This window comes from Panicum virgatum, chromosome 8K, assembly GCF_016808335.1.
Source record: "Panicum virgatum strain AP13 chromosome 8K, P.virgatum_v5, whole genome shotgun sequence".
Classification (NCBI taxonomy): Eukaryota; Viridiplantae; Streptophyta; class Magnoliopsida; order Poales; family Poaceae; genus Panicum; species Panicum virgatum.
In genome coordinates, this window is record NC_053143.1 from 38,604,408 (window position 1) to 38,629,618 (window position 25,211).

The 25,211-nt window shown below is 45.0% G+C and overlaps 2 protein-coding genes and 1 long non-coding RNA gene across 6 annotated transcripts; 1 reads left to right on the forward strand and 2 right to left on the reverse strand.

Moving 5' to 3' along the window:
* Positions 1-1,335: 1,335 nt before the first annotated feature.
* On the reverse strand, positions 1,336-5,223 carry LOC120644587 (receptor kinase-like protein Xa21). The gene is made up of 3 exons (XM_039921236.1): positions 2,135-5,223; positions 1,716-2,053; positions 1,336-1,548 (listed from the first exon to the last, which is right to left on the reverse strand). The coding sequence occupies exons 1-3, from the start codon at positions 4,839-4,841 to the stop codon at positions 1,534-1,536; spliced, it is 3,060 nt and encodes a 1,019-aa protein (XP_039777170.1). The 5' UTR covers positions 4,842-5,223; the 3' UTR covers positions 1,336-1,533.
* Positions 5,224-10,954: 5,731 nt separating this feature from the next.
* Positions 10,955-12,422, forward strand: LOC120644588. 4 transcript variants are annotated; one of them, XR_005663834.1, is made up of 3 exons: positions 10,955-11,001; positions 11,088-11,259; positions 11,835-12,422. It is a non-coding gene; the product is annotated as an uncharacterized LOC120644588 (long non-coding RNA). The 4 variants fall into 4 exon arrangements; XR_005663835.1 differs by having other exon boundaries at positions 11,088-11,159; positions 11,835-12,397; XR_005663832.1 differs by having other exon boundaries at positions 11,103-11,159; positions 11,835-12,397.
* A 4,093-nt stretch (positions 12,423-16,515) lies between these two features.
* Positions 16,516-18,013, reverse strand: LOC120644589 (zinc transporter 1-like). Its single transcript, XM_039921237.1, has one exon. The coding sequence runs from the start codon at positions 17,763-17,765 to the stop codon at positions 16,701-16,703; it is 1,065 nt and encodes a 354-aa protein (XP_039777171.1). The 5' UTR covers positions 17,766-18,013; the 3' UTR covers positions 16,516-16,700.
* Between the last annotated feature and the right edge of the window lie 7,198 nt (positions 18,014-25,211).

The following is a 25,211-nucleotide window of genomic DNA, read 5'->3' on the forward strand; positions in this document are numbered from 1 at the left end:
AGAGGAGTTGTTCCTCTAGCCTTCGCAAGTGCTCTCACTCTTCATTCTTCCTTCTTTGCTGGCTTCTATATGAATCGATGTAATCCCTGAAACTAAACTTCCACGGAACCACTCCTTTGCCCATTGTGCGCCTCGGATGTTCTGCATTCTAAAGGGCGTAAGTCAGCTCGTCCTTTTCTTTTATAGGGCTAGAATGTTCCTTGGGCAACTGCTTGTATGGCCTCCTGTAGTCTTGGTCCGCTTGTTGAATATTCTGGCCATAGATGTATGCCCCAGTCTCTGGGTCCAAGCTGTCTCTGGGTCCAAGCTTCCACCATGAGCATAGTACTAGTTCCTTGAACGTTCAGTTGATGGTTGCATGTGTGATACCTTTGTCAGTCAAATCCTGCTCTATCTTCTCCCATTTTGGTATAGCGAGCTTGTAGGCACCTTGTTCTAGAGTGTGATGATATACTTTCTTCGAAGCATTTATCTTGGATTTTTTCCACCATCTGATTCCCAAGCTCCGAATACTTGTATTGCACAAATGCATTCCAGTGTTCCTTCTGCTTTGCAAGGTCTCCAGAGTTTTCTGGCGTTTTTCCTTTCTTGATATAGTTCTTCAGCAAATTCTTCTTATAGGTTGCTCAATTCTGTCATCACCGAACATATGTCGGTATTGCTAGCATCACCGGCTTCTTCGTCATGAGCAACCGCGTCGCTACCGGATGCAATCATATCCATTTGGAATTGTTCAACATCCATGGCACGTCCTGGGTCCATTTTAACTAACAATTGAATACAAATAAAACAATTAAGAAATATGACATTGTTTTGAAATTCAAATTGTGTGCGAATGAAATATACAAATTTCTTGGAATTTTTCTTGTCATTAAAGTCACTATGCAATTTTATAGGAATTTTTCTAATCAAAATATCCATTATACAAATTTTTTAAAAATTTTATAGTCATCTAGTCATAGGGGCGGGCACTTTACCCGTTCCTAAAAATATGAAAATAGCATTTTAGCTGCGAGAAATAGAAGCAGGTACCACCCCTACAAATGTGTTTTTACATATCCCAAAAATCCTTTTCTTAGTAGTGCTAGTTTGTAATAATTTTGTTTCCTCAAGTTTAGCCACTTCATTTGCGACGGGATAAACCACCTTGAAAAGCACTACGAGTTCTAGGGGTGGATGTAAACGCAAGCCTCCCCTTGAGGTGCCTAGAAATTATGGTGATTTTCAGAAATGGTTGACCAGCGTAGTTCGTCCCTACAAATCTATCTCCAGTGATGGGTCGGATGCCATAGTGCCCCTAGTCAATGTTAGGCGCGAGTGAACTTCTCAACCGTCTATAAAAATATAAGGTGCTCTTACAATTCATTTCTATGTATAATATTGGATAAAAAAAGATTATACTTTTTGCAAGAGGGAGGATATCACGGAACTATGAGTGCCGTTTTACTCCCCTCAAATTAAAGTTGTCATAGTTTTGCGACTAATAACAAAGCTGGCCACATTGCCCAATTTGTTCAACGGAATACATGAAAATCACTGCGGCTTGTGCAGTGGCGGAGCTTGAGTAGTTAACGAGGGGGGGCCAGCTATGGTAATCTTCCCTGAAAATCATTGAATAGTATCCAATTTACTGTTCATTTAGTGGTAATTTGCATTAATCAGGGGGGGGCCATGGCCACCCCTAAGCAACACTAAGCTCCGCCAGTGGGCTTGTGGAATGCCTCATTGATCGCAAATAGTTTGGCACAAACATCTCTCATTCCTGGTCGACCTTTAGGTAATTCCAAGGAACATAAGAGAGCAACTTCAACCAATGGCATCACATATTTCTGTATTGCTATTGTCGAACCTTTATGGTGTCCCTCCAGGCACATATACGGGTCCAAAACCTCACCAAGTCCATTTGGATATGCTGAGCTTACCAACCGGTGAAGGCTCATGCCATCGGTGAACATTGCATCAGTTGGTCTAATTCCTGTGAGCATTTCTAGTAGCAACACACCGAAACTGTACACATCACACCCAGTTGAGATTTTGTACCCCATTCCATACTCTGCAAAAGAAACTATTCCATGTTAGCATGTATATCAGAATTCAGAAGTTATTATGAAAGATATAGAAAAAATGAACTCACCAGGTGGGATATATCCAATAGTTCCTCCCACGCTAACAAAACCTTCTGAACTACTAGCAATTCCCGAAGAGAGAAATTTTGCAGATCCAAAATCACTGACTCGGGCTGTCATATCGTAATCCAAAAGAACATTAGCGGGTTTCAAATCGCAGTGAATTAAAGGTGGCGTCAGTTGGTTGTGCATGTAGTCCAAAGCACAAGCCACATCCACAGCTATTCTTATCCTCTGATCCAAGCTTAGACCTCTCTTGGGGGAACTTTTGTGTAACTTTGGGTTCACCCACATGTCCAAGCTTCCATTGGCCATGAAATCGAAAATTATAGCTTTGAACTCATCGTTCTCCAAGCTCACTGTGGAGCATAAGGTCACTGCTTTCATAAGATTGCGATGGCGGGTGTTTCTGAGCACTTCACATTCCATAAGAAAGCTGTTTAGTGAACCAAGCTCATCGAGATGGAATATTTTGATGGCCACGAGATCTGTGTCAAACTCAAACCGGCCAATGTAGATGGAGCTGGTGTGGCTTGAGCTGATCTTATTGACCGGAGAGAGCCAGTTGGTAGCTTTAAGGATGTCACCATAGGATACCTTCTTCATCATCGTCTCCTTGTAGCATGGAGTTGTGGGTTCTCTTTTCTTCAGATGTGTGACCATAAAGATTGAGATGGAGAAAAGGGCGATAGTAATGGGTGCAATTACTATTAACAATAAGCGAGCATTCTTGCTTTTCACTGTTGATGTTGTGGGGCAAATTGGCAATGCAAGGATGGAGACACTTGCACATAGTTTAGAGTTTCCATACAGATTAACTACGCTGCTATTAAGAAAGTAGCCAGTGGTCGGAACAGGCCCCTCAAAGTTGTTGTCTGATAGATCAAGTTGCTCCAGTGTACTGAAGTTGTTGAAGAAATCTGGAATTTGTCCTGTTAAGTTGTTCCGAGAAAGATCAATCTTCTGGATGGCCTTCAGGTCACTGAAAGATTGAGGAATCATGCCATCCAGCTGGTTGCTTTGCATGAGGAGGGAGGATAGAAGGAGACATTGGCCAAGTAAAGGTGGAATATTCCCAGACAAGAGATTGTGGGAAATATTTAGAATGATAAGATTCATAAGATTGACAATGTTTGGTATTGGTCCAGTAAGATAGTTTTTTGACAAGTCCAAACTAAAAAGGGTTTTAATATTTAGCAGTTCAGTTGGTATATATCCGTCAAGGTTGTTATGAGTCAAGTTTAGCGATGTCAATCGCTGGCACTGTCCTAAACTTGCTGGTATTTCTCCGCTTAAATTGTTGCTATCAAGAGAAAGCTCAGTTAACTGCTGAAGATAACCTACTAATGGTGTGATCTGACCTGACAACATGTTGTGGGATAGTCTTAGAACTACCAGGGTCCTTAGATTGCCAATGCTTGAAGGAATTTCTCCAACTATCGAGTTTTGGTCCATGGCAAGCAATTGGAGCTGTGGAAGATTGCCTATCTCTTTTGGTAGTGTGCCACCAATTCGGTTATTTCCAAGGTCTAATCTCTGCAGGCTTGATGAAAGATTGCCAACAGATGTTGGCAGACTTCCGTCAAGCCGATTCTCACGCATTGACAACATTTTTAGCTTGGGACAATTTGCAAGAGAGGCAATGAATTGCCAGTTATCAGATTCCAGTAAGTTACTTCGTAGATCTAGTTGAAGCAAGTCATGTAAAGATCCTAGAAGTGGCAGTAGGCCGGTTAATGAGTTATAGGAAAGATCAATCACTTGGAGCTTTGATGCATTAGCTAGTGATACTGGAATGGATCCGTTAATTCTATTACCCGAGGCGATAAATTTTTCAAGGATTGGTAACGAGTTGCCAATTCTTGATGGTATGGCTCCAGTAATATTATTGTTGCTCAAGTCAAGGGTTCTGAGTGATGAAATGTTATAAAGTTGGGCTGGGATATACCCAAATGGGTTGTTACCTAAATTTAGCACACTAAGGTTCCAAATTCTACTTAGAGTTTCTGGAATTGACCCACCTAAGATATTTGTGTGAAGATCTATTTCTATGAGGGAAGAAACATTTCCCAGTGATGGAGGTATGATTCCAGAAAGATTGTTCTCTGCAAGGCTAAGAATTTGCAGAGTTGCCATCTTATAAAAATCTGGAATAGATCCAGAGAGTAAGTTCCTTCCAAGATCAATAACAACAAGTTCAGATGAGCCATTGAACAGACTAGTAGGGATAATTCCAGAGAGGCTATTACTTGTCAGGTTTAGCATAGTGAGCGACGAGCTAGTTGCCAAGGAGTGGGGGATTACACCAGTAAGATTGTTGTATGCAAGTATCAGATCCTGGAGCATAGGAAGTGTGCCCAACTCCTCAGGGATGCCTCCAGTAAAGAAATTATTTCCAAGATCTAACCGTGTTATTGAAGTAAGGTTAGCAAGAGAAGACGATAATGCCCCACTCAGCTGTACAGAGTTCAACTGCAGTGAAACAACGTGGATCGGAAGAGTCTTACCACAAACGACCCCTTTCCAGGTACAGTAGAGTGAGTCCATGGTCCATGAGCTCAGGGCGCCAAGGGGATCGGCGTTTACGGTCTGTTTGAAGGAGAGGAGGGCTTCGATCTCGGATTTGTTGGTCGATTCTTCAGCTAAGATTGCAACAGGATTGGGTAGGAATATGAGTTGATGAACCACGAGAAGGAAGATGAGTACACGGGCCATCTCTCTACGCTTGAGTAGTCCCTGGAATTTCTTGGTGCGTAGATTATATTAAGCTATAAATCATGCGTCCCTGCTGTCGTACTCAAAATTAACTCGTGTACTCCAAGCTTGACTTGCTCTGTAGACTAGTTGGGATGACTAATAAGTGGATGAGAAATGCCAATGACTAATAAGTGGATGAGAAATGCCATGAGAAAGCAACAAAGACTTGTAAAAGAAACGTGGTCAATGTATAGTGCTCTATTTTTTTTTAAAGACCAGCCAGGACTTTGACGTTTCATAAATAAAATTAACCTAAAATAATGAATCGCCGATATTTTACCAGTGTGTTTAGCACCATGCGCTGCCAGATACACGGAACGACCTGTACATACTCTGCATATCAAGCATCAGAAACCAAGTTAGGCAAAAAAATCATATTAGTCTATGGCAGGGACGAAGGCGTTGGTGCGGAGTGAGGAAGCGGTTTGCAGCGAGCTTTGTCTATTGCCGCGGGCCGGTTCGTCCTGAGGCTTGGGCCAGGGATGTGGACACGTGCGGTGGGCCAGCGAGGGCGGCAGACGGTTAGGCTCGGAGACTCCATCTAAGGGTGGCGGCAACGGAAACGTGCATGCGGCTTGGACCACGAAAAAACTCGTGGCTGGTTAGCTCATTCGACTCGGCTCGATAATGGCTCGGCTTGGCTCGACTCGTTGAGAAATTTTATCGAGCAAAACCAGTGTTTTAGCTCGGTATGTTAATGAGCCAGCTCGAGCTGGTTCGTGAGCAGCTCGGGAGCTAAACGAGCTGAAGGCTGGAGCCCAAAATATAATCAGCCCAAAAAATACAATAATTCTTTAAATAAAACGCTATGGAGAGCATGTAGTAAGACAAATAAGTATTTAGATCGAGTTTGCTAAAAACAAAGAAAAAATGATAGATTTTTTAGTAAAGAAAAGCTCATATTAATGGTGCATTTGTAGAGATTATGTTGAAAGCCATATGAGAAATCCATTGAATGAAAAATAATAGATTTTTGAGTTAGTTTTGTTAAAGAAGAAAGAAATGATTAAGACATGCATTTTATATATATAAGGCGTGCACAAAGTTAATTGGATGGTTACAATAATAAAGGTCTTGTTGGATGGCTTTCGAGAGAGGGGCAACTCACAATCGCCCGTCGATGCTGCGATCTCCACCAGCTCCATGGAGCTGTCGTGCGTCGCCACTAGCTTCATGGAGTTGTAGCCGGCCGGAGGATCACATCATACTTGCCGGGGCGAGATAGATATACTGTTTCATTTTTTCTGATATTTAACAGGAATGGTTGCTTTTGGGGTGAGCGAGTGGCTGGCATATATTCTATGCTAACGCCATTAAGATGACTTTTGATTGCTGGATATTAAGGTGAGTGGGAAATGACTTTTGATGGCTGAGCAGTGTCGTATAATGTTAGTGGGAAGTAGTTTTGTGTGCTGGTTCGAGTAATGCATGGTGACATAATAAAATTTTCTCGCGTTGCACCTCGCCATGGCAGCACTAACCTACGAGATGCTATTAGTTGCTTTTGCGGCCTTCCTAACATTCCCCATAGTTTTGCTCTTCTTTGGCACAGCTATGCCCTCCCTCTACAGAGGCGGAGACAGGGGGCGAGCAGGGGTGGAGACATGGGACAGGCAGGGGCTTGGCCCCCCTAATCAAGGTGATTTTACACTATTCCAAATTTAACCAAAATTATACATGCTTTTCTTTATTGAAAATTTACCTTTTTTGTTTTTTTAGCAAACTCGATCTAAGCGCTTATTTGTCTTACTACATACTCTCCGTAGCGTTTTATTTAAAAAATTATTGTATTTTTTATCATAGTTTATTGAAAAGCTCTCTTAAATCCCGCATCAACGCGCAGGGAATCACCTATAGTATTATCTTAAATTCATGCTACTTCTAAACTAAGAAGAAAGTCTTACTGCCTTCCACGGTTGATCGGCCACCAAGAAGTTAATAATAGAGGGCTGGACTATAGGTACGGAAAAATTGAATCTCACGTTTAATAGTCTTGTGGACTTGCATTACTAATAATCTAACAACTATACCACGTATGATACAGTGGAAGAGAAGTGAGAAGAAACTGGTGCTCCCTAGAGTGTCTGCAACTTGGTAAGCTTAATCTCTCAATCTCTCTCTCTCTCTCTCTCTAAGTATCAATGAGTTACTACTGGGACAAATGGAATGACAAGGAAAGAAATAAAGTTACCTACACTGATGAGCCTGGCTCAGCAAATCTATTGGACAAGGTAGCACGTTTTCTTGTTGAACTCCGGTGACGACATCAATCACTATGGATGGGAACCAAAAATAGATAAACCAAGTTGGGACACAAAAAATACCAACCTTTCTTCATAAATGCATATGTATGTAAATAAATGAGTAAATTTCACCGGCGGTCCTAAAATTTGCCTCGAGTTCTCATTCCAGCCCAGTACTAATCACGGTCCCGGTACTCCTAAAATACACATAATAGTCCTTAAAATTGTCCCGTGCTCTCATTCTAGTCCTTAAACTTGTCATGAGTTCTCGTCCGGTCCTCACACTCTCAAAATGCACATAATAATACGTAAACTTGTCCCACGTTCTCAAACAAGTCCATATACTTCTAAAATATTGAGAAAAAACTTTTACAAATTGTTTCAATCTTTCAGAATTTCAAACCAAGTTCTAATCTCACTAAAAATTGATAAAAAAATCATGAGGCAAGCATCTTGGATACAATATTTGATGATTTCTAGAGTTGTTATTTTAGTATATTTATTTCATAGTTGATTTTGTTTTAAAGATTAAAATATTATTGAAATCATTTATCCTCTGATCTAAACAATCTTGAGAAAATCACAAAAATAATTTCAATATAGGTTGATATTTCACATTCAATTTGCGATAATTTATCCACAAAGTTTGGATCCACTTTGAGTGGGAATCAAAATTGATTTAAAATCCAAAAAATTGAAACAATTCACAAAAGTTTTTTTAATAAATAAAGCACTTTTGAAGGATATGGACCTTGATGAGAGTGTTGGGTAAGTTTAAGAACTGGGATAAGAACGTTTGACAATTTTACGGACAATTACGTTCATTTTGAGAGTATGAGGACTGGTATGAGAACTCAAGACAAGTTTAAGAACCGGAATGAGAACTCGGAACAAATTTAAAGACCGCCGGTGAAATTTACTCTAAATAAATAGATATCCCCTTCTTTTATTCCCACACCTCCGTGTATATAAATATATATACTATTATACTTTTTAAATACCTTGGCTCTACGTGAATTTAAACAAATGCAAATAAAAAATATATACCCAAATGGAACTAAAGGAAAATTTTACGCACGCCACTGCGTGTTGTCCTCGTAGATACCACATCCACATCCGACATTTATTCCACTAGACGACGTTAACGCGCTGTCGTGGGCTTTTGGGGGTACCCACAGCCGGGTGGCGGAACGCACCCGCCTATTCCCCGAGGGGGAGTACTCGGGGAACTGCTAAGCTATTAGGCTGATCTAGCTTGGGGGCAAGAACGCAAGAACACACAGATTTAGAGTGGTTCGGGCCGCCGGAGCGTAATACCCTACATCCACTGAGTAGTGTATTGCACTAGGTATGAATGAGACTACCGTCTGCCCCGTTCGGGCTTGAGTTCTTTCCTAACAGGCACCTCCCTTTTATAGAGCAAGGGGACGCGTACACAGTCGTTAGACCCCGACAGGTGGGTCTAACGTGGATGTATAGTATACTGCACAGGAAGCTTTAATGGAGCTACAACGGGTGAGGATCTCTTCTCGGATATGCTTCATCGCCCTGTAGATTCTCTGACCGAGGGGAGTCCTTATTGTCCCATCGGCAAGGCGCCCGTTGGGGTGATGTAGCTTGCGGCGTAGGCTGCTGGGCCTACCGTGTAGGCGTCATAACGGGTGAAGCCGAGCCGTCGTGTCCAACTAGCATAGTAGACTGACATACGCAGCGTGGACGGTGCTAGCGACTGTACTACGCGCCTTGGTAACACGCGATCAACAGCGCTACCTGGCAAAAGCCGCCTCGGGCTCTGCTGTGGCAAGGCGCACTTCCGTCTACCGCATTGAATGCGGTAGGTAGGCGAGTCTTCCAGTGGAAGCCAAGCGGTACCGCGCGCGCGCCCGTACCTGTGGACACGTGGTGGCTCCGGACCCAGGCAGGGTGTCGGTTCCACCCACTGAGGGGTCCAGATTATATGGGGGTCCGGGACCCGGCTGGGGTCCGGGACCCCAGCGGTTTCGGCGGAGGGCTACCTCCTTCCTGGACACGTGGCGTCACCGGTCCTTCCCGAGCGGAAAGCGGGTCCGAGGCCATTTGCCGGGAGTGTAGGGCTCCGGACCACAGGGGTCCGGCTGCTCGGCCGTCAGGTCGTAGCTAAAGATAACTATGAGACCCTTGCCTAGACATAGCAAGAGGGGTACCCCAGTCCTGGGTACCGACACGCGCGACCCGTCGCATGGCAGGCGCAGCGCGCGACCCATCTTCCGCTTTTACTTTCCATGTGCAGCAGTGTCATTCAAATCTATATCTAGCTTTACTTAAAATAGCATTGTAAAAAATATTTTATCTCATTCGTACGAGCTCAGTTTTAAATACCGATTGCACCGTTGTGTTCTACGTGATGAGACAGTCAAAATTAGATCCCACTTCCATATATATTTTGAGAATATTTTGTACTGGTAACAAGTTGCTATATGATACACACATAAGTTGCCACAAAAATAAAATGTTCATACACATAAGTTGCTACACATATAAAATACAAATTATCATAAAAAATATAAATTGTCATAAAAATAAATTTTCCACAAAAAAGCATAATATGTTATAAACATAAGTTGACACAAATAAAATCTATCATATACATAAGTTGTGACAAATAGAAAATATCATACACATAAATAGTAAAAAAAGGAGAGCAAGTATCAAACTTATAAGAATTGTCGTAAAATAAAAGTTGCCACACATATATATAAGATATATATAGTAATTCTATTGAGTAACCTGGGTGTGGAATAAGCAATTCCATACCCCAGTCAGTCGGCGCACCCTCCGATCGCCGGTTCATCCGTTCGGTTCGCGACATCCCCCACCGCCTCCACCCCTGTCCCCACGCCCAACCTCCCAGCTCCCCTCATCAAAAAAAAACCGCCCAGCTCCCCCCTGCCGCCGCGGATGCGCGAGACGACAAGGCGCCCGCAGCCTCCCCGCCCCCTCCTCCCCCGCCGGCAGCGGTGGCCCCACCGCCGGTGCACCTGATGGCGGCGGCGCGTTGGGAGGCATCAGATTCATGGGAGGAAGGAGCAGCAGGAGCCGGATCCACGCCCAACCGCCCAGCTCCCGTCCTCACCACCCTGCCGGTCGCAGCTCCACGCCCAACGGCGGCGTGGGGACGGGGTCGACGCCACTCCCCTCCTCCGACGGTGCTCCCTCATCCCGACCCCGTTCCGCTAGCCCGTTCCGAGATCGAGGCGAGCCGCGAGCAGCAGCCATGAGCAAGGTGTTCGAGGGCTGCGAGAGGCAATACTGCGTGGCTGCGGCCTCCCCATAGTCACAAGTTCCTGGGTCGACCGGGTCGAGGAACGGGGTCGAGGGTCGAGGGTCGTCTCTTTATAAAATTGTGGTACGAAGGGGGTATACCTCTATGGAACGATAAATTATTATGTGGAACGCGACTCTGATTCATCCGGGTCGATATCTTCGGGTCGATGCGTCTTTAAAAAGACAAAAACTATATATATATATATGTGTGTGTGTGTGTGTGTGCGCGTGCGCGCTACTAATGAAGAAACTAATCTGCACAAACATATAAGAAACATACAAAATAGTACATCTAGATCATACTACACGTACTCAGCTTATTATCTAACAAAAACCACATCAATCCGCTATCAATAACCTTCTTATCCCAATTAAATCTGCTAACAATGGGGCTACGACCCCTCTCAAACCGGGACGCGATCCAACCTTGAATGGGACACTGACCCTCTTTGACCCCGACCCTCGAATCGGAACGGCGTTCCCGGGTCGTGGGACGAGGCATCGACCCCGAATTCTGTGACTATGGGCCTCCCTCTCCCGCAAGTGCACCGCTGCCTCTGCCCTCGATGGAGGTAAGCAAGCTTCCCGTGTTTAATCTGATTCCCCATCTTGATTCCGTTGGGGAGCCCCAGCTTTTGTTGATTGTTTCGCTGATTAGGTTGAATCTCCGTAGAGAAGGAAGCAAAAGCTGTTCGAGATCCAGTCCGGCGTGGAGGAAGCTGAATCGCTGGTAAATAGATGCATCAACGCATTTTGTTCCATATGCACATATAGATTCGTCTGCAATTGAGATCGAGTACACATGCTGGATGGAGGATTTGAGCTAGCAGGTCAGTCAAACAATCACGAATTCAGCTTTTCACAGCAATTTTGATGAGTAGTAATCTAGTAGAAAGCTGGATTAATTCTTTTCCCCTGAAAGCACATTGAGCCAGATCTCATTTGGTCTTGGAGCTCAATGTATCTGCACATCTATTTGGATGCATTGATACTTGAATCGAGACTGCACCCAGTTTTGGGTAAATCTCGTGTGCCTAATGCTTTTGACACTACCTACTATGAGCATTGAATTGTGATCTCGATGTAACCAAGCCTTCTGCATGCTCCGTCTCATGTTCATGTAGTTTGTACTGATTATACTGTGCTGATTTTTTTCCTTCTTGACAATCATTTTTAGTTGACAGTTTACTAAAAGATCTCAAGCACGCTACCCATGATTCAGATCAGATATTCCTAGTATGAACAAAAGTGCTTCTTTTTATTTTTATTACTCCTTGCCCATTCCAACCTCTGTACCATATCTCCAGCATCAGTTAAAAAATGTCCTCGTACTGAAATCTTGCTACGTCTCAAATCCCTTAGGTTTTTCTCATCATCAAATTACTGATTTCAGTATTACCTACAGATGTGTAGAGCAAGGAGAAGAATGTTGTAAGGCCATCAGGGAGGTTGCCAAGTGAAACGACATGGGATCTGCAAAGGTTGCTGGCTGGAGAGGGATCGCAGGCCTGCCAAATAGTTGCAGATAGCTAGGCATCTCTTTCTGAATTGTGTGCACTAGGATAGCAGTAGCAGTAGCAACGGGTAACTGTCAGCTCATCAATCATGCCTGTATTTTGTGCAGCAAGTTGGATACTAGGACTGCTTGCCGGAGATTGCACGTGCTGGCGGTGTTGCTCGCTTGCTGGAGATCACCCGTTATGAAGCCTGGAGTTGCTTGCTTGCTGGAGATCGCGTGCACAAGAGGAGCTGCTTGCTGGAGAGCGACAGACCACCTGTGGCATGGCCGGCCAGCCGCAAGCAGTGATCGATGTATAAAACTCTTGTTAGAGTGATGGTTCATGTCTCTCTGAGACATCCATTTGCATACCTGTGATGTTATTCTTTCTAAGCCTTGTGGTGTGATGATGTGTTCCAAAGAAATCATGCTTGTGCTGCTCAAGAGAATTATTTTTTTTCCGCTTATAATATGACGGCATCTGTTTACGGCTAATACTCATCTCAGCCATTGAGAAGTTAACCAGCTTGAAAATGCTTTTCACGTCCTCCGCCAAAACAGCATCTACACAGCTGCAACGGTGCTACCTCCTCCACGAGAAAAAAAAACAGCGAACAAAAAATAAAACAGCTCCTCCACGGTGCTGCATACCTCGCGACGAGAGAAAAAAACAAAACCGGAAAAACATAGGGGACCGGAACTGAAAGGAAGGGCCATCCCTGCGCGCCTGAGAAAAACCGGTGACGCGAGAGGGAAAGGGGGCGCGCGCCAGTCGTCGGTGCGCCGGGATTGCTCGGGTACAAAATAACTATTCCGTACTTAGGGTATGGAATAGCGGTGTCCTATATATATAAGTTATTAAAAATTAAAGTGGCACAAAAACATAATTTGTCATGAAAATATAATAGGTCATATACTTAATTGTTTCTATAATAATATGATATACAGATAAGTTGCTACAAAAAAGAGAGCAAGTCATTACATAAGTTGATACTAGTGTAAAACATCATTAAAACATATGCAAGTGAGATCTAATTTTGTTCGTCTCGTTGCGTAGAACACATTGGTGCTATCGGTTGTGAAAACAGAGAAAATATGAAGTAGATAAAATATTTTTTTGGATAGCTTTATAAAGAAAAAAGGTCTATTTCCTATAGACATGTGATGTTGGTCTGTAGACACAAGGCAGCAAGGTTGCTGGGCCACGACGCAAAGAAAGGCCAAAGGCGGGCCAGCGCGGTCGCGCGGTGGGAATCTTTTAGATTTTTTGTATTCCATTCGCTATGCTTTACGCTTCTCTTCAAACTAGAATGTTGGGTCAAACACCTATCAAACGAAAAAAATATATATTGGGCACAACATATGTACTGCACTATATAGACCCAACTAACCAATATGAACTAGGGTTTTTTTAAAAAAAAAGGGTATGGACCAGACCAAGTTGGTTGCAAAACAAGAAGATGAAAACCATTGAAACGAAACCAAGGGTAACATGTGCATACACAACACAGTGATCCATACAGCATCTCAAATGAAATGAAATAAACTGATGATGCTCTTGCTCTTATTCATTCACACTCACAAATGTAACAAGAAATAAAATGTAGATAGACACAGACATGCATGTATGCAAAGTGTGTGTGTGTGGGGAGAGAGAGAGAGAGAGAGAGAGAGAGAGAGAGAGAGAGAGAGAGAGAGAGAGAGAGAGAGAGAGAGAGAGAGAGAGAGAGAGAGAGAGAGAGAGGTATGCAGCAAATAAAGATGCGCGCATGAGATCGACCAAATAAACTGATGAATCGATCCATCAATATATGCTTGTCCCAGATCATGACGACGGCCATGACGGCGACACCGAGGAGCAAGACGATCGAGGAACCTCAGCAAGGGTCGGTCCGCCCGGATGGGCTCCTGGGGGCAGTAAATATATTATCAGTTTTTAAAATGTAACATTTTAAGTACACGAATTCAACGTTTTAAATATAAGATTTCAATATTTCCACATAAGATGTTGAACTAATTTATTTGAAATGTTGAATTGGTTCGAGAAAATATTGACCCTAGTATTTTTAAATGTTTTATACCACAACAATATTTAGATATACTGTGCCACATAATCTTTAATAACATAACAAATTTAGCAGCGGGAAGAAAAACAGAAAAGGAAACCTAGTACCTGTCACCTGGGCCAGGCCCGTGAACTGCTGCCCCGCTCTGCCTGCCTGCTGCATTGGGCCAATGATGGGCTGTTACAGGCTGTGCGACGAGTAGCATGCTGCTAATATCAAGGGATGGAATGTGCGAAAGGGCCTGTACCCTAGTGGTTCTAAGAGTCTCAGTAGTACATGAGGTCTTGGGTTCGACTCTCCATGAGTGCGAATTTTCTAGAATTTAATAGCATCTGTGCTTTCAGTTGTAGGCGACGTTCCCGTCGACAGCGGAGCGCCTGTGGTGACCTCGTCAATCTTGAGAATTTGCCGGCTCAGTCTCTCGGAGATGCTCATAGGGGTAGGGTTGCGTGCGTGTATTCATAGGGATGAGTGTGCGTGCGTGTTTGTGAGTGTCTGCATCTGTACTGTGTTTCTCAAAAAAAATCAAGGGACGGAATGTAAGTGTTAATATAATTAGTAAAAAAATAAATTCGGCATTAAAAAATTAAAAAATTCTAGATGCCTAAGACAAGGAATGATATTATAAAGGTAAAACACATGATATTGAGATTGTAGCTTACTATTGTCATTAGATATTATAAAGATAAATACTATTACTAAGCCATCATGTTTACCGAGAGGGTCTATAAATTCTCACGTTAATCTAAAAAGGAGAAGGATTTAGGCCGTTGGATTTTATGAAGATCACCAGTCTAAAGTAAGTCAAGAGTTCACAATAAATACTATTACTAACTTTTAAATTTAAAATTAAAAAATAGGAAAAATTAGAACTAAACTAACTCAACAGTCCATATCAAATACTTTTACTAAAGAGTTAAATTTGGAATTTGAACATATAAAAAACTAGGATATTACCAAAGAGTCCATACCGAATACGATTACGATTAGTAAAAAAATAAATTCAAAAAAAAAAGCTAGATGTCCAAGATAAGGAATGTTATTATAAAGATAAAACACATGATACTAGGATTGTAGCTTACGGTTCTGACTAGATATTATAAAGATAAATATTATTACTAAAGAGCTAGTTTCGAGATTTTAAAATAGCAAAAAACTAGGTTATATGAACAAAGGGTCCATACCGAATACGATTAGTAAAAAATAAATCAAAAATAAAAAATTCTAGATACCTATGATGAGGAACGTTATTATAAAGATAAGCATGATATTAAGATTATTGTAGCTCACTTTTGTCGTTAGATAGAAGGAATAACATCAGTGCTAGCTACTTCTAGAATACCTAGATGACAGTGCCAAACAAATAGAACAGAGGTGGTGGCGTCAACATCTGGCTATCCCAACCGAAGATAAAGATGTCGGAGACGTGGGACGTGGTCATCCGGTGAGTTTGTAGAACGTAAGAGAAGGCGATCGAGAAATATGAGATGCGTGCAAGGGATCAAATCGGAAACACATATATGTTCATTATTTATGTTAAGTATACTCTCACACTTGTGCATGTTATCATCGCAAGTATAAAATAAAATAAATGCATGTATGCATTTAAGAAACTGGACATGAAAGAAAAAAAAACTAGCTTTTTTTTAGATATAGGAAAAACCAAGCCTTGAACATTCACAAGTGAATGTCTAGAGCCACAAGTTACAAGAGTTCTTAGACTCTAAATCTCAAACAAGAGATTTCACCCAAACAAGAAGTAAAGCCATAAAACAAAGAAAAGCTAGAAGACTAAGCTTCAACCCTCTCCTTCGTTCTGCTTCATCCTTGTAGAGTCTTCATGCGGCATCAATCCAACACATCACATGTGCTTAGAAACTTAATCACATGTGCTTAGAAACTTAATGCTTGGATTGTCACTGCTCATCAATTTACGGCTTCTCGTCAATTTACGGCTTGCGCATAGGTATCAGGGGATGTCAGACATCGCCTTCAAGAAGGGAGTGGCTCCATGAGGTGTCACCAATGTCAACACCAGCGTAATGCCGTACAAAGATCCCCTCGAACGGTTTCCCGTATTTACCCGATGGCACCACATGGTAGAAGAAAGCGCATTAGCAATGCCTCCAACGAGGGAACTAGCACAAAAAGCGTCGCCATTGCCATCGACGTGAAGCCGAGCCAGATTTCTCCATGCGCTCTCCGAAGTCACCTCTGCACGGCTGCGCCTGCTGGCGGTCCACCTTCGAGGCCTAGCCCCCACCAGCAAGTCGAAGCGGCCACCATGCCGCGCCAGCCGCTGACGCGAAGCCGGACCGAGGCAGCCACAGGCACCAGTGCACCACCGGGCTGCGCCAGCCCAGCCACACTCCTCCGGCCACTCGGGCGGCTGCGAGACGGGGCCAGGGCTGGGGACCGGCAGCGCTGGGGGGCGAGTTCCGCCCGAGCCGCCCCTAGGAGGAGCGACGAAACCAAGGGTAACATGTGCATACACAACACAGTGATCCGTACAGCATCTCAGATGAAATGAAATAAACTGATGATGCTCTTATTCATTCACACTCACAAAGGTAACAAGAAATAAAAATAGATACAGACATGCATGATGCATGATGTGTGTGTGTGTGGAGAGGTATGTAGCAAATAAAGATGCGCGCATGAGATCGACCAAATAAACTGATGCATCGATTATCGATCCATCAGTATGCTAGTCCCAGATCATGACGACGGCCATGATGGCGACGCCGAGGAGCACGGCGAGGAACCGCAGCAAGGGTCGGTCCGCCCGGGTGGGCTCCTGGGGGCGGTACCCCTTGGCGATGAGGTGGTTGATGGCCACGTACACGAACACCCCCGTCGCGAAGCCCATGGCGATGGCGTAGCTCCAGTCCGCCGCGCGCCCCTCCGCCGTGGCGTCGATGCCGATGCCGATGCCCACGCCCACGGGGCTCGACGCGGCGAACGCCACCGAGTAGGCCACCGTCGCCACCAAGGGCCGCTTCGGGACGATGCGCAGCAGCGCGATGCCCATGGCCACCGCCGCGAACACCTTGTGCAGCCCGATCGTCCACAGGTTGCGCCACGCATCGCCCTTCGTTGCCGACACGCCGATGGCGATCCCTTCGAAGATGGAGTGGAAGCAGAGCGCCAAGACGAGCAGGATGGCGTCCTCCAAGGACGACGTCCGGACGACCAGCATCGGGTACTGATGATCCTTCCGGTCGCGGTGGTGCTGTTCTTGGCCCTGATGGGCATGGACATCACGTCCATCCTCCTCCTCCTGCTGCTGCTCGGCCTCGCCGACGTCGTTGACCACCCTCTCGTCGCGGTCGCGGCTTCTCCTGGTGACGCCGGCGATGACGCAGTCGGCGAGCATGGTGAGCAGGAAGCCGGCGCAGGCGAGCATGTAGGAGAAGGGGTAGCGGTTCTTGGTGAGCCCGTGGAAGGTGCTGGCCGAGTCGGCGAGGAAGTGCATCAGCGCCGTGCCCAGGAAGACGCCGGCGGCGAACTGGGTGCCCAGCACGAGGAAGGCCTCGCTCCAGCGGTAGAAGTAGGGCGACACCCCGCCGAGGAAGGTGAAGACGAACAGGATGACCAGGCACCACACCTTGACGGCGATGAGGCCCTTTCTGGAGGAAGAGGAATCCGGCCGCGGCGGCGTGTCGACCTCGCCGTCCCCGTCGTCGATCCCGCCATGGGCGCTCGCCTGCAGCAGCAGGGAGCCGAGGAGGAGGAGGAGCAGGGTGCAAAGGAGCACCGATGCCCTCCTCATCAGAATGAATGGAATGAATTCAGAGGCTTACTTTGCTTATTATTAGCAGAATAGATTGATTGATTCAAGTGCGGGTGAGTGTATATATACATATAATCAATCGATTGGGGGATTAATAATCATATCGATCTAAAGAATTTATCATCTGTTAATTAATTAGAGGATTGCTCAAGTCTGCTGAATGCATGATGCTAAAATTAACTTCTAACAAATTAAACTAGTGCATGTAGGTGACAGCATTTATATATATTTGTAAACTAACAGATAGATATGATCAGGTATGTATAAAAAAACTAGCTATATGGAGGTATGCAGATGCAGTACAAGTGGTTGCTGCTGACTTTGGAGAGGGTTGTACTACACAAGAACTACAAGCAGGCAGGCAGGCTCTAGAGACATGTTGCTGTTGTACTTGATGATCGGGCGCAGTACTCCTTGATTGATTAATATTTGTCATGCCATGGGATATAACAAATAAATCCTGAAAAACTATGAGAGTAATTTATTGACTCGTAGTGGATTGTTGGTCAAATGCTTTTCTTGTCTAAAGAAACCAATAAGCGGGCAAGTTCATTGGAGTCGTCTAATCACTACAGGAAACCACACCTTTCCCTACTACGTAACTTGGCATCCTAGGGAAAGCCTTAGAAACCATAGAGACATTATCTCTAGGAATTTTCATGGGGAAAGATTTCTAGGGTCCACTTTGACGGGAACCAGTTGCGGCCTACATTTTTCTGGCGAAAACCATAGGGAACCTTAGTTTCCCTAGGAAACTGGTCTCCTAGGGAAACAAGTGACATGGCAGTGTATCTTAGGTGTAAAGCTTCTTTCCCTATAATTTTGAGTTTTCTAAGGGCATCCGTAGTGTTTGTGACGGAGGCGACCTTAAGGTGGGTCCCGCGTATTCTAAAGACCAACCTCTACAACGTTTAAGACCTTGGCCGGCCTTAAGGTGGACCCCACTTACAGTGAAAAAATATACTCTTTATTGCTGTCAGTTTGGAAGCAGAGGGGCTGCAGCTCGTTTACTATCCCGTACGCAAGTTTTATGTTTTGTTTATTCCTTGAGGTCCAACCTCAAGCATAAGGCCCGCTCCCATGTTTTTCTGTGCTACGACCCATGCTGTAATGTTTAAGGGCGACCTCAAGTAAGCCACGTCGGTCTTACGACCCCCTTATTCCCAACACTAGTGATGCCCTTACGCTATTTCCAGCAGGTTAACGGATGCGCATGCATATTCTCAGCTATATGCGAATCATTCTTGCAACGCAAAAAGAGGTCATATCCAGCCGCTCGTGTACGCATCTAAATAAAAAATATTTGTGGACCCTACCTCAGCCTTATCTCATCAACCAACTTCCCCCTCGTTTCTCTCTCTCCTCAACCAACAGTCTGAGTTGGAGCCCTGGTGAGCTAGATGCGCAGAGGAGAGAGAGTCCGTGAGTTTCCGCTGCCTCGCTTATACTATCCTAAAATACGATGCGGGATACGACACCTGCTAGAGTAGCTACAGTAGCACGCGAGCACGCAAAATGCACATCCGCAACGAGATACCGTAGCTGCTGGAAATAGCGGCTTCCGCAACGGACCGGTTGAAATCGCTAGCGACGAGAACGGAAAGAAAGTTAAAATATTGAAGAATACGATACCCTAGTCTGATTAGATGAGATGGGACCGAGGATCAGAGACTCAGAGCTTTTTGGTTTCCGTGCGAGCTAGCTGCTTCAGGACCCGTGTTTACAATTTCGGTGGAATTTCGCCGAAATTTCGGGTTTTTTTTGTTTTCGCTAATTACCGGGAAGTGGAATTTCGGTATTGTTGTCAGTCGAAACCCACCGGCGAGCAGCGATGGGCAACACGAAGAGCCGGGAGGTTGCTGGGGCGCTGGCAGGCACTGCTCCCTCGTCGACGGCCCGCAATTACGTCACGTGCCCAGAGGATGTGTGAAAGCCGGGCGTGCCACCTGACCTATACCCGATCAGGAGGGTGCAGACGTGCTCCAAACAGTTTCCTGCATACAAAGACACGTGTAAATGTAAATCCGAGCCGTGGTCGGCTCTCCGGGACGACTCTTGCATCGACTTTAAAGAGCCGATCAAGTCCCGGTGTCAGATGGGATCTGATTGTATCCAGATATGATAAATAAAGCAAATAACTATAAAACTGCTTCAATTAAATCTAATTGATCTAATCCACGATGGTAACAACTTCACTGCTAGATCGGAACATCCTACACGTGACTAGGCCTAATGAACACAACAGACAACTAAACCACAACCCAAAACAGAGGCCTAAGAACTAGCAAGAGTTGATTCTCGGAACAATCCCTATCAAGGCTAAGATAAAGCATCTATTACACCACCGGATCATCCAATCCGTTTGCAAGGCCTAACCTAGCAGATATTACGCCAACTCTTAAGATAAGAGCAAACCATAACAGATCAGATCTACTAGACATAAAAGAAGCAGGGTATTGCCTCTGTGCAACTAATTCTATGCGACAAGAACTAGCATGAGATTGAAACGTGACTGCACAGAGACAATATGATATTCGTAGATGATAAGCAACGAAGCATAACAGATCTACTAAAAGCCATGCTACGAACATCAGGATAACTAGTACTACTCGCCATAAAAAATGCTTCAGTACGAGTAATACCAAGGTAAAAGCAAGAACAATACTGCCCTGATCGCAAGAAGCGATCGGGGCAGCATGACACTTACTTGGATGAAACTCTAGGATTAGGGGTGGCGATGCGCCGAGAGTTGTTGTTTGCGAGACGTGATGACGCTATCCTTTACGAATAACAAATGATAAATATTTATAGTCCGGAGACTTGGGAAACAATCTAAACTAATCTTGTCCCGATCGGACTCTATCTCTAATCTTAAACTAAATCTAAGGATACATGGCCCATGTGGCCCAGATGCTTACGCAGGAGCCGATTTACAAGTCTTCTTAGTCTTCTGCTTTAAGCCCATCTTGCTTTCGGCCCATAAATTAATCCTGTTAATATATGGCGATAACACATGCCCCCTGGTTTTGGCAATGATAGTTCCAAAACCAATCCGTCGCTTCATCTTCCCGTTAATGCTCATTAAACACACTGCAACCACCAAGGAAGACGCAACGTCTCTGCAACTGGCTCCTCGTAGAACGTGAAAACTGCTGATCCATCTTCCATCTTTTACTATTTAACTTCACCCCGAATCGGCTCTTCTTCACAGCAAAACTCCTTCTTCCTCCCACAGCCAGTAGCGCAGAAACCCCAATCCTCCAGCACCAGCAATGGCGATTTCTTCCTCCTCCGACTCCAACTCCTTCGGAGACTCTCCTTCTTCTTCCTCTTCCCCTTCTTCTTCCCCCCTTCCTGCTTCTTCCGTCGACTCCATCCCAGAAAGTCGGGAGCCGACGCCAGAGTGGGACCCAACCGCAGCGTACGAAGCGCTGGCTCCTCTGCACTGGGATGCAGAGGAGTTCAACTTCGGGGTCGCCTCCGAGGAGGACGAGCCCGAAACTGAAGGAGAAGACCTCTGGCTCCTGTTCCAGGAGGAGTCGGAGAAGGACGAGGAAGAAGACCCCTCTTCGGACGGAGTCGACTCTTCCTCAGAAGAGGAGATCGACTCCCCCTCCGATGACGACGAGCCGATGGGCGGAAAGCCCTTCCGGTTCCTCGGGTCCTCCGAGGAGGACAGCGAGGAGGAGAACAATGGCGACGGCAACGGCTGGAGCGACTCCGGGTCTGAAGGCGGCTTCAGCAGCGACGACGACAACGACGACGACGGCAGCGGGGATGTGCTGAGAGTTGTTGTTTGCGAGACGTGATGATGCTCTCCTTTACGAATAACAAAGGATACATATTTATAGTCCGGAGACTTGGGAAACAATCTAAACTAATCTTGTCCCGATCGGACTCTATCTCTAATCTTAAACTAAATCAAAGGATACATGGCCCATGTGGCCCAGATGCTTACGTAGGAGCCGATTTACATGTCTTCTTAGTCTTCTGCTTTAATCCCATCTTGCTTTCGGCCCATAAATTAATCTTGTTAATTTATGGCGATAACAGGTATATTTCGGTAAATTTCGTTTCAAAATTCAAAAATTCAAAAAAAAAAGTAAAAAAAATGTATAAAATATGATAAAAAAACTAGGTGTTTTCTGAGCAATTAACACTTGAAATAATTGGAAAATAAGTTGATTTGGTTGGTTAAAATCACTAAATGGGTTCGGACCCGTTAACCACTAAGAAACCCGTTAAGCATTTTAACCTACCCAACTCACCTGGGTCCGCCCCGACGCAGCTCGTCACTTGTCCAATCCCCTCCTCGCTCTCCTCTCTGTTCCCCTTCCAACCGCCGCCGCCAGCAGCTGATTTCGCCTCCGGGAACCGAAATTTCGGCGGAATATCACCAGATTCCGACTAGTATGTAGCGGATCCCGCTGCTGGGAAGGCGCGGCGGCTTACCGCGGCATCCTGACCGGATTTCGCTGTTTTACCGGCGAAAAACCGCTACTGGGGTCGGATTTCGGCGCTGGCTCCGGGAAAGAAAGGTATGAGAGGTTATTTTGCGATGGTGATGCTTGTTGATGTTGATCTAAGTTAGTTACTGGTGATATGTGATGAACTTCATGCTGTTTTTGCAATGGGGAAGCTAGGGTTAGAGGAAATGTTAGGATTTGTTAGTTGATTTGGCATGGAATGTATAGAAAAAAATCATTCCAACATTTTGGATATGAGTTGTATTGAATATTAGTGATGAATTTAAGAGCCGATTCATTCATGTCCCCTAGGTACTATGTGATATAGAATAGTATGTAACCCTAAAAGTATTTGTATATATTGACTTGCATTATGCTAGTTTGTATGATGAAAAAGAGCACGAATTGTAGATACTATGTGATATTCATGAACTTACACCATGCTATTTTTCTGTAATTGTAGGACAATGCCAGACCTAGTGTGGGAGCATGGTCAAAAGGCCCGGGGTGGTTTCAAATGCAAGTATTGCAAGGAGGAGAAGGGTGGGGGAGGGGCAACGCGGTTCAAACAACATCTGGCACATAGGGGTAAAGATGTGAAGGACTGCCCTTCGGTTCCGACCGAAGTTAAGGAATTCTTTAGGGAGCAGTTGGACAGGAACAATGTTAGAGCAAAAGCAAGGGCACGAGATAGGGTGCTGAGGGACCAAGCAGCAAGGGGGGGGGGGGGCACATTGACCTAGAGGAGGAGGGTGGCCAGGGGCACGACGAGGATGCAGAGCTACAGGCTGCCTTACACCAGTCCCGCCAAGAGTATGACTTTATGCAGCAAGCTGGTCCACGATACGAGAGGGGTGGCGGATCTGGAGCTGCTTCTGGATCTAGAAGTCGTGGTGTTGGAGCCAGTGGTGGACCGCAGCCTTCGATGTTCAGAAGGAGCCAGTCACAAGTCCCCGAGAGGGTTAGAGACTACCACCTAGGTTTGAGCAGTGCTCCACGGCAGCAAAAGATTGATACCGGCCCATGGACTGTCAAGGGGAGGACATCAAGAGAGCTTCTAGGGAGGGCATGGGCGAAGGCGTGCCATGCTGTCGGTATTCCCGGCCGGAAAGTCGATGACCCATACTTTAAAGCTGCGATCGTGGAGACCCAGAAACAAGGTAACAATGTATATTTTGAGCTACATTACATATTCTTCATTGTGATCTCAATGCTTTCTCTTCTATGACCGCAGGTGTTGGAATCAAAATACCATCAGGGAGGGAGATAGATGGAAAATATTTGGATGAGAATGTGAAGGAGATAGAGAAGTGGAAGAACGAGTGGGATGAATGTGGAGTCACGGTCATGTGTGATTCGTGGACGGGGCCAATGCGTAACTCGGTCATTAATTTCTTGGTGTATAGCGGTGGCACCATGTATTTCTTGAAGTCCATCAATGCGTCCGACAAAATACAGGACCATCAATACTTGTTGAAGGTAAGTCGATGTATCGATGCATTGTTCTCACCTTGGCAGAAAATATAGGACCATACGCATATCACATTGGCATTGTTGTGCAGGAGATCAGAGCAGTGGTCATGAAAGTGGAGCCTCACAATGTGGTTCAGCTTGTCACGGATAATGGTTCGAACTACAAAAAAAGCCCGCAAAATTCTCTGTCACGAGTTCCCTACCATTGCATGGCAGCCTTGCCTTGCCCATACCATCAACCTTATGCTGAAGGACATAGGGAAGTGGCCGGAGCATGATGCTTGTATTTGAAGCGCGCAACGAATTTGCAGCTGGCTCTACAACTCCAACAATCTACACAGCATGATGAGGGAAGCCATTGGTGGGGAGTTGGTCAAGTGGAATGTAACAAGATTTGGGACCAACTACATGTTCCTTGAAAGCATGTATAAGAAGAAGGACCAGTTCATGACATGGTTAGTGTCACCTGAGTTCCGACGGTCCCGCCACTTCAAAAGTGAAACTGGAAGGTACATTTACGAATGCATCACAAGTCTTGAATGGTGGGCGAATATGGAGTTTGTGATCAATGATGTTGAGCCTCTGTACATGTTTCTGAGATTTGCTGACTCAGACAAGACACCTAATTTGAGTGAGGTGACAATGGAGTATCAAAGCATGAGGCAGACATATGCCAGCAAGTTCAGTAGTGACTACCCCCGGTTTGAAAGGATCATGGCTGTGATAGATGCAAGGATGAACACATTGATGTCAGGCACATATATGCCCACTGCTTGTGCTATTAACCCTTACGTGCAGTATAGTTTGGGCACATCACAGACAGTCATGGCAGTAATGCGCAATGGTCTGGAGAAAATGTTGAATACTAATTCAGCAGCAATTGCATTGCAGGAATTTGAAATATTCAGGACGAAGCAAGGTGAGTTCTCTAGTGACATTGCTAGGCGAATGGCCATTGGCCGGAGAACTTCACCAGCTGCTTGGTGGGCTACATTTGGGGGAGATACACAGTGTTGCAAAGGGTCGCCCGATGCTTGTTGTCGCAGTGTGCAGCCTCTAGTGAATGTGAAAGGAACTGGAGCACCTTTGCATACATCCACACCAAACTGCGCAATAGGTTGAGCCACCAGAAATTGGACAAATTGGTCTTTGTGAACTACAACCTCCGCTTGCGTCTGCAACGTGCTACTAGAGGGGTCGATCCATATGACTATGATCCAGTTAGCAGTTTCATGGATCTTTCTTTGTACCGACAGTCATCAGCAATTCAAGATTGGATGAAGCAATCAAGATCCAATGGAGACCCAACATTTGATGAAGACTCAGACTTCACTGACACTCCATTGCCGAGCCAGATGTTCACTGACATAGGCTCTGCTCATGGTCACGATGAAGATGTGGAGGCATGGGCCGAAGAAACAATTGGGGACACACATCTGGGAAAAAGGAAGACTAAGATTGGTCCCGAAATGAGAAAAGGGAAGAA